The 16666-nt window shown below is 32.7% G+C and overlaps 1 protein-coding gene across 1 annotated transcript; it reads right to left on the minus strand.

Annotated features, from left to right (window-relative positions):
- Window positions 1-9776: 9776 nt before the first annotated feature.
- Window positions 9777-16298, minus strand: LOC105132686 (P-loop containing nucleoside triphosphate hydrolases superfamily protein). The gene is made up of 12 exons (XM_011036317.1): window positions 15762-16298; window positions 15550-15635; window positions 14626-14635; window positions 13904-13966; window positions 13423-13536; window positions 13015-13076; window positions 12351-12405; window positions 11937-12138; window positions 11419-11525; window positions 11257-11312; window positions 10323-10415; window positions 9777-10189 (listed from the first exon to the last, which is right to left on the minus strand). The coding sequence occupies exons 1-12, from the start codon at window positions 16090-16092 to the stop codon at window positions 10082-10084; spliced, it is 1287 nt and encodes a 428-aa protein (XP_011034619.1). The 5' UTR covers window positions 16093-16298; the 3' UTR covers window positions 9777-10081.
- Window positions 16299-16666: the final 368 nt, after the last annotated feature.

Consider the following 16666-nt stretch of genomic DNA (forward strand, 5'->3'; position numbering starts at 1 on the left):
CTGGTCTTCCATGTTCTCACATTGGATTACTGCTTGTTTCTACCACAGTATCCTTTCTTTCCTGACATTGCTTGTGGGGAAGCTTTCATTTATGGCAGTGGGTTATGACAAAACATTGTGTATTTACAGAAGGCACATCATGTAACTGATAGTTGTTTACTCGCTATAAGGTAAACTTGACACATTCATATTGTACCGATTTGGATACCCCTGCAACAGCTCTGTACCATGCTACTGCAATGACGGCCGTTGGATAGCAAAATGATGAATGCCCATGTCGAGTTGAAAGACAAAAGGCAGCATATTATTCTTACATTATATCAAGCAGGAGTTTTGTATCAAGAGTGATTTGCAGAGAAGGATGAGGCTGCACTGTGGTTAGACCATACAAAAACTCTCCAAAAAGGCCGTTGCTTGCGCTTTGGATGACTTGCCATCAGCTCTGATTCCGATCTCCTTAGAATTTCCCACATCACTTGCACATCTTCATATCCACATGTCTGTACATCATTGTGCAGCTTCAGAAGATTAGCACCTGCTCAAAACACAGGGGGAGAAAAACTTGTGAGTTACACATGTATTTTCTAGTGCTGAAAAGGTATCATAAATGAAGCTGTGACCCAGTTGCTTGACCTTATAACTAAATAAAATAAATGACATTAACCATCCGATACCTCCAAAGTGATTGGGATATAAGACTATTCTAAAGTTTGTTTTGGTACATTACAGGATTTATTGAGGTTTCAGTGGTGGTCCTTACTCCTAGCACCAGAAGGATTAGGAGTGTACACGGACCCATCTGGGGAGCACATACGGCCACTAAAGTTGTGATTAGAAAAATCACTTTTTCTGCTGTCAGGACCATTACTGAATGACCTAAGCATAAAGTCGCACTAAAAATGATGTTGATCCTATTGCAGGGCTCATCTTTCGGCTGCTGATGTTTCCCAGAAGACATTTGTATGTTTCTTTATGCTGTTAATTGACCATTGCATCTCCAGCTTTTGATATGGAATTTTTCTACTAGATGGCAAGTACAAGAAGCAAGGCAGTTAACAATTCCCTGTCAATTTGATGGTAGCCATGACTCCTGGAATTTAAGCTTCATCCTTTTTTTATTTGTTTGTTTTTAAGTGGATTGATACTAGTGGATGATGCTAGTTGTTGGGAGAATCTTATAAGCTATGTATCCTTCATTTCACTACATAAATAATTGAATAAAAACAGAATTTGTAGATTACAATCTTCTTGTAATGAACGTTACAAGCTTGTGGAAGATCCATTCATAATTTTTAAATAATTGTAATAATTCTATTAAAAGGAGAAACCTTGATTAATTCGTACGACATTTTTATTTTTTTATTTCTTCCAAGTTCCTTAACTTTTTATAAACTATAACTACTATGTAAATGAGAAAATTATTTCAATCCCATCAAAAAAATCATAAGAATTCCATTTTTTTTATTAAAAATTATTTTTTTTCTTTCCTTTCTTTTTTTCTTCGTATTTATCTCTCTCCTATATCATAAATACTCAAGAATTACAGCGTAAAATCTCACGTCAATTTTAAGTAATTAATTTTCCTTATTCGGGTTACTACCTAACACATATTTTTAGGCATCTCCAAATTGGCAATTTCATGTTGAATTATGAAAGAATAATTGCTTGATTTGACAATTCTGTATAGTTGAAACAGTCTCAGAATGTCTGTCTTCAAGTGGATTTCTCTTTGTGGATGTTTTCATCACAAATGGAATCTTCCAAAAAAAAAAGTTAAAATTAATTCATGAACAAGTTTTCTAGCAGCTTTGACCTACTAATCAAGCTCAATCAACAATAAAATCTTGCCCCGCATCACTGAATCCTTTTTAATCATCAAAGATAATTATGCTGTGAAAGATGAACACTACCAAGACTAAGCATACTTCTTGATTATTTATTTCCAAACATTTGATTTAGGCTCTTTGAAAAATAACTTCTGCAACATACACAGATTGAAAAGAATAAATAAAAATAAATTAAGAAAAGGGAGCAAACCAAGAAAAAAGCTGCAGATTTACGAGGGAAAATATAAGCTGAGGAGAAAGAAAGAAGAGACGCACCATTTTTGCGAGCTTTGAGACGAGCAGAAACAGAAAGCCAAACTCTCCTAACAGGGAATATCATCTTATGCCAGAAATCCATCAACTTATCTTCAACTTTAATTTTCTTCGTCCTGGCTTTCCTTCTCCTGCTGAACCCACCCACAACTCTCACAGCTATGCTCTTTAACCCGGCCAGACCTTCACTTTCCTTCTCCTCTTCTCACTTTTTTTTTTTTTTTTGTTGGGGGGTTTTCACTCTCAACAAGCACCACAGACACACAGCATACAGTCTTTTTAAAGAGAAAGACAGAGCGGGTTCAGGGTTGAGAGAATATCAGAGTTTTTGTGCCATATTCATCGAAGTATATAGTAGTAGGTGTTATTATCAACGTGCACCGACAGGTGACGAACGGCATTATACATATATATATATATATATATATATATATAGAGAGAGAGAGAGAGAGAGAGAGGTAATAAGGACTTGTCCTAGTTGCGAATTAGCACATATTTATTTATTTATTTATTTATGTTTGTTTAATTTAATTAAAATAAAAACTTATGCTTGTTTAATTTAATTAAAATAAAAACTTATTTATTTCGTATGTTCATGTGGGCTCCGATTTTTCAAATTTTGATTTCAAATTTCTTGCCCCTTCAACAGTCAGAAAACGGTCCTCTTATTGGGAGTAACGAAACTTTTGATCATTTTTTTTTCCCAATTTTAACACTCATGTATTATTCTAAAAATATTAATTTATACAAGTAAAGAAAAACTCTAAGAGCACGCAAGATATATTTATATATATGATTAAATAAATTTTTTATTTAGAAATTAGTCAGTGGGGTTTTAACATATACTTTTACGGTAAGATTGATATAAAAAAATAAACGAAAATTGTTTTCTATCATTAGAAAAAAGAAAAAGAAAAAAAGAATTAATCGACTGTAGAAGCTGAAGCATTTAATGGAGTATATATGTGCTAAAATATAAAGGGCATAATTCTCGGCACAGCCGACATGTTAAAAGAGATATTTATCTATTAAAGTAAAGGAGGTTACTTGGCCAGGTAAACCTGTTCTATTCTTGCTAATAATTAACTCAAAAGCAACACGTGGTGCAATTTGGGTGGGTATTTTCGGGTTTCATTAAAAGATTTCTTTCGGCTTTATGCGTGCATTGATTGTGTTGGTTAAGCAATTGACTTGAGATAGACACGTGTCAGGTTTTGAGTGAAGAGTCCAATTGGATCCTCCGAGGGGGGTGGTCTGACACTCTGAAAATTGGTAAATTACAAGTCAGTCCCTATATTTTCCAGAAACTAACAAGTTCAGCCACATTAAATCTTTGCAGTTTCTAGCAAGAAGGAACTGGCTTTATGACGTAATATATTTTTTAAAAATAACTTTTTATTTTGAAATGCATTAAAACAACAAATAAAGATATTTTTTAATTAAAAATAAAACTGATTGCTAAACTTAATTAAGTTTGTGACAACACATCAATTTAGGTAATTGCAATACAATGTCGGCAACGTTCTGGACCAAGTGGCTTGAAAATTAATGAGGGAAGGAATGGTGGATAAATGGTATGAAAAAGATTGGTCACCTTAAGCTTAATTTGAAAGAGATATGGCTCCATTCATGTCTTGGCAAGTAATTATTTTCAAAGGATTCTTTTTTATTTGTTTGTTTATTTATTTATTTATTAAATATTGACCCACATCTCTTTCTTTCTTTTTATAAATTGGAAACCATTTGTCTTTTTTCCTTTTATTTCCTGTTCTCTTTATTTTTCTCTTTTTATTTGTCTCGACTTAATTGCGAAATTTGACCTAAACTTCTTAAGATATTGCCAAGTGACTTCTCGATTAGGTTGTGATTAGTGTTCGAAAACGTAAGGTATACACATTTATATAAAAAATATATGTTTATTTGGTTCGGAAAATATCAATAAAAATATAAAATATATAAACTTGTTTTTAAAATGAATTTATATATTTTAAAATAAGAGATATATTATAACAGCTCTTATTTTTTTTATTTCAAGATAATAATTATACGTTATTTTCATATAAAAAAATTATTTCCCAAGAAATGGAAGATTTTATTAATCTCATTTCTATATTCTCTATATATGTTATTAAGTTTTGCATTGCCAAGTGAGACAAGTAAATAGAAAAATAGGGAGACACGTGCCAGGTTTTCTGTGGAAAGCCCAATTGGATCCTCCGCGGGGGCGGTCTGACAATCTGAAAACTGGTAAATTACAAGTCAGTCCCTATATTTTCCAGAAACTAACAACTTCAGCCACATTAAATCTTTGCAGTTTCTAGCAAGAAGGAACTGGCTTTATGACGTAATATATTTTTTAAAAATAATTATAACTTATTGAATATCTTACAAGTTTAATAAATATATAAAATACTATGGGATGACAAACATGTATAATAAGATTCGAGCCTGAATACAAAGAAAAAAAATAAGTCCTTCCCTAACACTTCAACTGCAAATTTTTGCAGTTTCTAGCAAGAAGGAACTGGCTTTATAATATAAAATATTTTTTAAAAATATTTTTTTTATTTTGAAATGCATTAAAAAAAATAAATAAAGATATTTTTTAATTAAAAATAAAATTAATTGCTAAACGTAATTAGGTTCGTGACAACACATCAATTTAGGTAATTGCAATACAATGTCGGCAACGTTCTGGACCAAGTGGCTTGAAAATTAATGAGGGAAGGAATGGTGGATAAATGGTATGAAAAAGATTGGTCACCTTAAGCTTAATTTGAAAGAGATATGGCTCCATCCATGTCTTGGCAAGTAATTATTTTCAAAGGATTCTTTTTTATTTGTTTGTTTATTTATTTATTTATTAAATATTGACCCACATCTCTTTCTTTCTTTTTATAAATTGGAAACCATTTGTCTTTTTTCCTTTTATTTCCTGTTCTCTTTATTTTTCTCTTTTTATTTGTCTCGACTTAATTGCGAAATTTGACCTAAACTTCTTAAGATATTGCCAAGTGACTTCTCGATTAGGTTGTGATTAGTGTTCGAAAACGTAAGATATACACATTTATATATAAAATATATGTATATTTGGTTCGGAAAATATTGATAAAAATATAAAATATATAAATTTGTTTCTGAATGAATTTATATATTTTAAAATAAGAGATATATGATAACAGCTCTTATTTTTTTTATATTTTTTATTTCAAGATAATAATTACACGTTATTTTCATATAAAAAATTCTTTCCCAAGAAATGGAAGATTTTATTGATCTCATTTCTATTCTCTATATATGTTCTTATATGTTCTTAAGTTTTGCATTACCAAGTGAGACAAGTAAATAGAAAAATAGGGATATAAAACCCATTAATAAATTTCAAATTTGACGGTCAATGTTGAATAAGGGATTATATAATAAATAATTTTTAAATATTTACATGTTAATAATAAAACATGTAAATGATTTTTTATTAATTTCTTCGCATTATTCATACCATACCATGGTATTCATCAAAATTCGATTTAAAATTAACTCATAACAAAATTGGTGTCCTTCTAGAGATAACAATGGCAGAAAACACCCAATTAAAATGGCCCTTTCAGAAATAGGAGAGAATAATTGCCGTCCGGCTCTTGTAGTGTTTGGATCGTTAAATCCAACAAGGTGAATTTAACGTAATTAATCCTGAATATTATATAATTAATAGGCTCTTCACCTAATTAATCCTAACCTGCATAATGCTTATTGTTAATCCTACGTGGTCCATACGTCCCATCTCCTTTAACCTTTATTATTATTATTCTCAATCTTTCCATATTTTATTTTTGAAATCCAAAACAGAAGTGGATGTTTTATATTTCTGATTTTAAAAAAATAGATTTTAAAAGATAATTGTAGATGTGGTAGATTTTTTAAAAAGAAATATATTTAATTAAAATCTGATTTAAAAAAATAGATTTTAAAAGATAATTTTAGTTGTGGTAGATTTTTTAAAAAGAAATATATTTAATTAAAATTGTTATAGAATTCTTACATGTAAAATAAATAAATAACTGATTATTTTGATTAAATTAAATTATAAATGAGCTTTAAAAAAATATATAAGAATTGAATACCTAATTTCAAAAACACTAATTAATTATTTTTGTTAGACTATAGAAACCAAGTCATAATTAAACTCTTTTCTCTAAGGTTAATGCATCTATAAAGTAAGCTTTATATATATATAAAATAAATGCAGCCTCCTTTAACTTTACTTTAATGTATTTTACTTTACATGATTTACTCTATGATTAACACACACAAGAACTTAATTGGTTCGCCACATAATTTCTTACGTTAATGATCTAAATGAATAAGCTTCTCTTTGCACGTAGTTTGGACGAGGAAAAATCAATATATTTTTCTTCGATTAAATCCACAAAAAAGAGCAATCTCGAAGTAACATTCCGATATCCTCACGGCAAGGAAGAGACAAATGCTTGGATATATTCTCTCGTATTACGATTGGAACAAGAGAAAACAAAAGGAATGAAAGCTTTCTTCGATCATTGTGTTGGAATAGAAAAGATTGGTGGTGAAAACACGTTCATGTGTTCTTTTAGTTTTTAATGTATAGAATTCATAAAAATATATTTATTTTATATTTCTTGTCCATCATTCAGATATTGATATGGTTGTGATGGCCTAGAAAACTCGCTCGTATCGTTGGATGGATGCAAGAACAAAGAGTTAAGAGATGCAAGTTCCTGGGTCGAGGGATGGTGTAGATTAATTGAGTCAATTTAGCATCATATCATTGCCTTTTCCATGATGGGTGTATTCGTCGGTAGAATGATGTTCAGGGAAATGGGAGGCCGCCATGGAAGCATTCCGATTTGAGCACCATGAAAAGAGAATGCTTTATCACAATTGCAACCAAAGCACCAAAAGCTATGCGTGCTTACTCAAGGCATACCGTCTAAACCAATCATATTTATTTGAATATTATTAACTAACTTGATTGATCAACTCGAACCCCACTGTTTCGACCCTCCTCTGACATTTTTCCTTTACAAAATCATCAGGCACGATGATTCCTTTCTTGCGCATACTTTGCGGCTCATTTTTTCCAAACTCAAAGCCATTGAGAGAGGATAAGAAACACCATTAGTGCCTGTCCTTCATCTCTAGCTTTATTTTTTTTTCTCTACAAAGTTGATGTTCATATCCCATCCCATGGCTCCAGGAGCTTCCAAGTGACAGCTCCATTGGTGACCCTTGCTTTAAAAAGAAAGTGAATATATTTTCTGATGCAACGTCAGTGTGAGTGGGTGAGAATTGACATGTTTTAGTAGCCCTCCTAGATTAAGCATTGGATTCTATGATTTGTGGATAATCTTGATTGTTCTTGCCACCAAAACTGATCAAATAGAATATAGTGTTCAACACCCTTCTCTTTAAAAGACCTGTGCTCATGATGAAAACAGTATTGTCGAGGTGGATAGGTGATTTGTCTGGGGTTACATCATGGTTGACACGGGCATGAAGTCCCAAAACACATTCAAGATGCCTTGGGTAGATTTCTTGAAACATCTAGATTCTTCAAAATCAAACCAGATTCTTGTGTTCTTCAAAAGAGACATTTAAAGAGACAACTGACGCATCCTGGGAATTGAAGGTTTGTGCTCTTTTTGTGCCCTTGGATATGCATGCAGGCGTATATCAGTAAAAGCTACGAGGCAAAATGGATAGGCAGGAATATGTGATTGAGCTCTTCACTCTTCGATGCAGCCATTGGCTATTGAACATAACGAATGAAGAATCCTTGCTGTTCTCTCAGAAAAATTAGGCGATGTCCATTTTGTTCCATCCATGGATGATATAAAATGAGAAAACAAGTCCTTGATAGATGACTCTTGTCCCCCCTCTGATGTGACTAAAGCCACAGCAAGTTCTGGGATTGTCCCTTGTCTGAAACTCAACGAATCGCATGGATCTTTAGATGGAACCAACTTATTATCACTTAAATCAGATCACTGGATTCAAAATTAATGATAAGATGACACGGGATAATGATGAAATGAAGACGGGAAAGAGTGTTCGAGCATGTGCTGACTTAGCCAAAAACCAGTAGCAAGGATCTCCTAAGCAGATGCACAGATCAAATCTCTGATTTAGTAGCAATTGCTGTGTAATCTCTAATGCTTAAATTTCTCCACTTTGTTATACGTAACATTGTATAAATTACAACTGAATACAGAAGTAAAGAGGCAGCAAAAGCCTATCAGTTTCAAACTCTCTCTTTAAGAGAATAAGAGAAGAGGAAGGAAAGAACGAGTCCAAGAAAAGGAAATCAGAAAGGTGTGTACGAGAAGTGCAATTCTCTTAATCAATAATAATAAATAAAAAATGTCAATCTCATAAAAAAATTACAATTAAATGATCTGGACAAAAACCAAGATGGGAAAAACTATTATGTTCAATTCTTGGCCAATTAATATGGAATGATGGAATTGGATAAACAAAATGGATAAAAAATATTAGTTAATGTGATTTAGCATTATAAACATATAACCTAGACAATAAGAAATGAGTGAACTTGGATTAATTCTTCAAGCTTATTTTTTAGACTATGAGATCATGATAATCCAATTAAAAAAAATCAATAAAAAACAAAAAACTATTTTAAAATATAAAAAAAAATTAATGTTAAATGATAAAATAAAAAAATAAACCAAAAGAAAAAAGATGTAAATCTCCATTAACTTTTTAAATCTATAATCAAGATAATTATATGTAAGTAACATACAAGGAGAAACTGTGAAGTCCAATCTCAAACAAATTAATTGCTCAATGATAAAATCATATGAGAAAATCCAAAATAAAAAAAATATCAATTAAAAAAATAAAAATGAAATTGAAACAAAAAATAAATTTTAGTGCAACTATAGTTTTTTTTATTAAAAGGTGAAAATAAAAAAAATTAACTAAGAAACAACAAAAATAAAAAAAAATGAGGAATCACATTGGAAAAAATAATGTATAATAAATTAAAATTGAATGATAAGATTAAAAATAAGTAAAAATTTTACAATAAAACAAAAAAAATTATAAATTAAAAAAATAAAAGTTAAAGTTGAAATATTAACAATAAAAAAAATATTAACATGTAATTTTAGGACAAAAAAATTTTTTTGCTGATAATAAACCACCCCACCACCAACTCCCCTCGCACCAACAAGAAAAGTATAGTACTATACATCTAATAATATGACATCATGATATTTTTTTGCTATTTGAAAACATCCATACACTACCCAAAATGCAAGAACACCCCACAAGTATTGATATATATGTTTTTGCCTTGTAAAATCAATGTAAAAGATTAAATTGCTCTCTCCAAGCATGGTAATAACAAAAATAAATCAAAGTAAAAAAACCAAAAACTCATGGACGCTTGTCATTGTACAACATTTAAGAAGATGAAAAGTCAGAAATATATTTGTGTGCCAGTTTTAAAATAATTTTTTATATGAAAGGTAATTAGATTCTTTTATTATACTTAAAAAATTAAAAAGATATATCTTTTATTTTTTAATGACTAATAAATCCTATGGAAACAAAATAGCCCAAAAACCAATGCATTTGATTTTTTTTGGAATGAAAAAAATAATAATTACACTCTAGCAGTAAATAGAAAAATATGTCTATCACCCCCACAGAATTTGCTAACCGTTTTAGTTGTTTTGTTTTTTTGACTTTTGAGCTACATTCTGTCTGAGGCTTTTCTTGTTTTACACAAGTCAAGAAATTTGCCAGACTTTCTTTTAGTCATGGAGAAGTAAAGAGGAAACTAGCAGCAAGATGAGCACGTGGCATCTTTCTTTTAACTCATCTGATAAACAAGTACATTCCTGCAAACGCAGCAGATGGAAACAAGGAATTCATTCATTCTTACCTTCTCTTATCTCAGATGCTGCATTTTCCATCCTACTTTAGTCATCAATATTCTTCATGTATTCCTTTGAAAGCTTAGTCTCCATAATCAGCTGCTGCTCTCTTATGAGAGAGTGGCCTGATTCAAGTAAAGCCTCCATCGTTTGCTGCAACACGTGGAAGAACTACTTCATGCCTCGATGGTTAATGAAAAACAGAGAATTCGTGAAAAACAGAGAGATACCCCCAGTACTCTTAATAAATGACCAAAAAAGAAGAGTTGCGATTCATATACATTACCTCTGGGGGAGTAAACTCAGGAAGTTTCTCATCCTTCTTTCGCCTGAGAAGTTGTTTACCAAGATTTTCAATACCTCCAATATCATCGACCCACTGCAATGGAAATCAAAATAGAAAACAGAATTATGCATACAACTCGACTTGTTAGTACATATCATAATAAGCGGGGTTTTATTTTTCAAAACAGAAAACAAGTTCATGTTCTTCTTTTCCTCTTTGTAGCATCTAAACAACAAGACAAACGATAGACATTTCCCCATTCCTCCACTCCTTCCATCATTTTCTCCCTTTAATCCCTCCCCAGATTCCTGTCTCGAAACCAACCTCAACATCAACAGTTCATAGCGACCCAATACCCTCGAGCCACTTTCCTACCTAAGCTATGGTGGGCCACAAAACATTGGCCAATGGCAAAAGAAGGAAATCAGATAATAAAAGCGGAATGTTTAAACTGGTTTTGGTGATTAAAACATGGCTTCAACCTATGGACAAGAAGAAACTTTCTTGTGAACTTGCTAATATGGTCGTAGTTTTCAGCTCAACCTCTCACAGTCCTTAACAACAGGTACATTCGATTATCTTCCTTCCCTCCCATTTCCAGCCTGAACTTCCCATTGCCAGAAATTCTTTCATTCTTTACACCATGCATGCACATTCAAACACTCTCTCCATTTTTTTTCCATCTTATGCACTTTTGCTCTTCTCAGGATTTTGCTACCTCATTACCCCTGTATCTTTGCTATTCCAGATACCGGTGTATTTGTATATTTTTCAGAGACTCATATATATATATATATATATGCATGCTCCTCCTTATTGAACTTTGAAAACATAAGGCAGACAGATAAAAGCTAGATGGAAGAATATAGAGACTTTTGAGGAACTGATTTTGAATTTTCACAGGCATTCCAGAATTCAAATAAGAGTTAATTACCTTAGAAATTGACCTGTCGTATGTTCTGGACCTAAGAGCTCCATAGAAATCCAAAGCTGCAAAAGAAAATGAGAAAGGAGATAAAATTAAGTCAAATCATCCATACTTTAATTTTTAGTGCATTCTTTTTTATGATGGAATCAATCAATGAAATGGAGGTACCTTGATTAGGAAATTTGTTCACAATGCTCACAACCTCATCTCTGGATATGCCATCCTTCTCATACATTCTGTGAACAATATTCACAATATCTTCCCGGTTAGGCTGCCTGCACCATAAAACAAATACTTCTGGTGTGGATAATACAGCTCGATCAACTCCACAAAATCTCTGTATTCCAAAAACCACAAGATCACTTGGAAAAAGAAAGCAGCAATATGTGTGATGTGGGCGCATCATGCATGCATTGTATGCCAGCATGTGGTAGTGTGTTCACCACATTCAACATCTACTAATTGGATTGTGTTTAATTGGATTCCTAAAACATCCACGACACATATAATGCATGAGACATGCCTATCTATGAGCGCATTGTTTATGTGCATGCGAATGCACTTGTCAGTGTGTAAAGATAAAAACTGGTGCCTTTTCCAAATGCGTCTTGATATTTCATTGGCAATAAGTACTAACGAGAGCTAGAACCAGTAAAACCATTAATATTCCTGAATGAGTTAAATACCAGTAAAATTTTTCCATCCTTCCATCACGAATCAAGGGAGCATAAATTGTTGAAAAATCATTTCCAGTAACAATGATTGGAACTCTGTTTGTGATATCTGATTCTCGCCAATCTTGTCCAATACTAACCCTTGTAGGATTATCTGACAAATTCATTAAAGTCCCCACAACAATTTGATTGTTGACTGTCATTTGAGTATTTCCTGTATAAGTACACAAAATGGTCATAAAATTTTACAAAAAGAAAATTGCAGAAGAGTAAAAATTTTGAAATGTTTTGTCCAAGACTACAAAACTGGACATGCTAATACTATAATGGAAGAAATCAAGTTAAAAGCTGTTTTCATTAACTGGCTGTAATCATATAATCCAGTTCAAATCCCAAGTCCAGATCTAAGCACAGGCCATAGCTTACCAAATCTACCAAGGCCAGCATCAATGTCATTGATCATCAAACAGCTCATCTTTCCCTGCATTATTTAACGGAAAGCGACTAAATTATGTTACTGACTCAAAGAAATTGATATGAAACAACAAGAAACTTCTGTCAGAGATTCAAAACAAAACGTTGACCATATTTAAAGCAGTTTGGCAACCCCACCAGAAAGAAAAGTGGGGGGCCCAACCTGTCATCTGGCAGTAAAACAGACAGCACCTAAGCATTACCTTAGCCCAAGAAAAACAATAAACTAGTACATCTTAGTAGGTATAAACCCAGAGGTCATCTCTCACTCATCTATATGAAAGAAAATGAACCGATTTTAACTGAAAGATATCAAAGTGTGTTTGAAAAATATGCAAGCGAGTTGCGTTTTCATCTTAGCTCGATACAACATTTTCTAATTTATACTCGTATGTACAGAGAACTTAGTCTAGGCTCATAATATTAGTGAAAATTGCTGATTCCCGTAACAAACAGTTTGTCAAGTACTCAAACAAAATAGTAGATTGTGAGACCAGTGCATCAACTGCAGAATTAGAAGGACAAAAATCATAGCGTGAATCACATATAACAATTCTATTAACTTCAAATCCCTATACATACATATACCAACAGTGAGAGTAGTAAAGCTTCTAACTTGGTTTTGGACCACTTGGGAAGCAGTTCTATAGCGTTCTCTGATCAATCTTCCTGGTTCTCCTGTAAGCGGGGAAAAATTAATTAGCAGGGAATGTTGTAATAATTGGAAGCGGTTAAATATAAACATATAAATTTTCCCTTTAAATGCGAGAGTGTGTGTCACTATTCCACACATCATTCTATCTATACAAATTTCTCACTTGCAGCCACCTACTTTCTTGCTCCCATTGTTTTGAGGATTATCTTCAATTCAACCATCATATATGGATTGTGTTAGTTAAGAGATAATTGTTGTATGAGGAGAAAGGTTGAAAGCTATCGGGCATTAGAATTTAGCAAGATGTCCAAACCCAAAAGTATCTTTATACATCATATCTATTAAAAGCATGATAGAAACCTATCTTACCAGCTCTTTCTGATTCTAATTCTCCTGCAGACATAATTACAGGTTCAACTCCCAAGGTTTGAAAAATAAGTTCAGTCTGAAATGATTTTCCTTGGCCTTTTCCTCCCCAGATACCTGTAAGAAAACGTTAATTCTCAAATTATTTTCAAAATTATATAGTGACACATGAACTATGTAGTCACCCTACTCATATAGAAGAATGCATGCACCCAAATAGTTTTCAGAGTAGAACTGCTTCAAACAGAAACTCAATTCAATATATATGCATCCTATACTAAGAGTTGAGAAATATTTTTTCATGGAAACATGTTTAACAATATATGATTTTAGAATAAGATAAGCATGTCTCTGAAGATATTTTTTTAGGTTTTATAGAAGGAATAAAACATGAAAAATGAACACTGACAACTATGGACACACTCTAACCAGCACTGCTCTGTCGCCAAAACCTTGACAATGAAAAAATGCTGCAAATCAATACCTAGAATCAAAGGAACTTTGACGTTCAGACGATGAGCTAGGTAGTTCTTCACAATATGGCACACTGTATTAAAAGCAGAGCATGTGTAGAGGAAAGTCAGTAGTATTTCTGGTTTTTCAGCACATCAAAACGTTATATAAAACATAAAACATAAAACAATGTTATAATAGTGGAGAAAAAGGTATTCACCTAACACGTAACCTCCATATGTACCCTTTAATTCATCTATTATCCTTTAACAACTTGAGTCATTAATATTAGGTGCAAATGGAAACCCTAACCAAAAATCGCTAAGACAAGTTGGAGCTCACCAGAACCATAAATATGATCCCAACATATCTCATAGATACAAATTTTACATGACTACCAAAAACATGCTATTGACTCTAGCAAACATGTATAGAAATCATCAGCAACAAATGATATAAAGATTAACAACCACATTTTATTGTCTTTTGGATGTATATCTTGCGGTGCTCATATCTGTCTTTTGACATATATTTCACGTATACTTTGGCATAAAAGGGGAAAGAAACAGAATCATAAAAATCTATCATTCCTCCCTTTCATGTAAACACAAAACAATTGGCAAATGATGAGTCCTATATCAAACAATAAAATCACAATATGACAGGTGGGCAGGCCACTGGTAATTTCATTTTCACCAACTTTTCTTACTGCAACATAGTTTCTTCACCTTTGCTCAAATCAACAGAACTTACCAACTTTATCCTGTCACAAACAAAGCAGACATAAAGAATTGATGAACGTATGAACTTCATGAGCATAGACAAATCAAGATGAAAGGAAAAATAATAAAAAGAAAGTAACTGCAGATTCTATATTTCTGCAAAAAAATTTCTTCTGTTGAGAATCAAGCCAAGGGCAACAATAATGAATGCTATGTTTTCAACAAACGGACAATACATACAGATAATCTGGAGGGACAATATTCCACATGTCACACATTAGCTCCAACAACAACTTGCAATAAGAGTTGAGAGAGTTTATCCAAGTTTGAAATGCAAGAACTTTCTCTTGATATTGAAGATTTAAAAATAAAACCTCGATCAACCTCACCATTTTCTTTCCACTATAGCAAGAGCTAAAGGACATTGGTCTAAATGCAATGGATGTGAGATGTCTGACTTCTTAAAAATCCCAGTTCTTTAGTGGCTTGGATGGATAATTGGAACTTACTTTGGCTTAAAATTCAGCACATATACATTTCACCCTGACCTTACTCTACAAGCATAATTTTCATCATAAAGGAAAGACAACAAACAGAAGATGGTGCAAAAAACATGAATGCTAAGCTCTCCACAAACGAACAATACATACAATGATACAAATACACAGGGTCGACCTCACCCCTTTCTTTCCACCAGAGCAAGAGCAAGAGGCCTTGTATCTAAATGCAATATCGGGGCAATTTTGTTTACACTATTAGTGCTCGAAGGTATCAAAAGGGATCGTTAAAACTTTTGGGGTAAAAATCCACCACATCACATTTCACCTTATACAGCACACTTAACTTCCATTCGAAAGCCAAGATATCAAACAGTATTAGTAATTCTCATTTGCACTACATAAACTGAACTATAAACCACACTAAAAAAGAAGAAAGATAACTAAGCGGAAATTACCAAGAACAAAGGAGCAATGTAATAATCGCCTTGAAGATACTCAAATGATCTTGTCACTTTTTGACGGTAATCAAACACAATATCAGCTGCAGTTAATAAAACACACACAAAAAAAAAAAAAACAAAGAACATGAATTGATTCTCAACGAAATTAAATGAAGCTCAGATAAATTTTGGGAGCAACAAGAATTCAAAGAAAACAAGAAACCCACAGTCTTTGCCAAGAAAACTGCCAGCAAAAAGAGAATCAACAACACCAGCCCTAGCTCCAACCGCAATGTTCATATTATCAGCTTCTTTTCCTAGCCTGTAAAGATAGTCTTTTCCCTCTGAATCCTTAGCTTCCCACGATGATTGCTGTGATAATCTTCTCTTTGGCTCTTCATTCTCACTATTATCATCAACAGGAGAAGGCGATGACGTCGGCTGTGACGGTGATTTTGAGCAAGAAACAGTCAGCAAGAAGGGTGATATTTTCTTGGGACTAGTAAAGAAATTTTGTGTCTGCAAAAGAGATGATGATGGGGTATTGAAGAGAGCCATTGATTATCAATTGTGTTTTTTGTTGCCGACGTTGCTGTTGATGGGAGATCGGGGTTTGTGGGTGAGGTTCAGTGATGGAGTTACTTGGCGCCACAAGTGTAGCCAGCCATGAAAATGAACGATGTCTGGTTCCCTGCTTTTGTAACTTTATGTGTCCAAAAACTTTCAGATAACAGGACTTGTTTCGTGCATGGGGTCCAGCTTTTCAAGGTGGCTTCTTTGGACTCGAAGAAAAGCAACCTGCACTCGCTGTTTAACATATCATCTATGAAAATAATTTTTAAAAAATAATATATATATTATTTTAATATAATTATAAATAAAAATAAATAAATTATTATCATAATTTCATACACATCCTTATCATGCAATGCATTATTTGCGGTAGCTATTTTGGGTCGATCTTCGTCGATTAAGAGAATTACACCTACCTATACAGGTTCTTCTTAATATGATGCACGCGCTTTCGCTTTCTAGCAACCTGATTAAAAATAAAAATTTATGAAAAAAAGTACTAGGCTAAAAATTAAGTTTGGAGTCAATGGTTGAAATAATAATGTAAATAATATAAAAA

This window comes from Populus euphratica, unplaced genomic scaffold, assembly GCF_000495115.2.
Source record: "Populus euphratica unplaced genomic scaffold, PopEup_1.0 scaffold87.1, whole genome shotgun sequence".
Taxonomy (NCBI): domain Eukaryota; kingdom Viridiplantae; phylum Streptophyta; class Magnoliopsida; order Malpighiales; family Salicaceae; genus Populus; species Populus euphratica.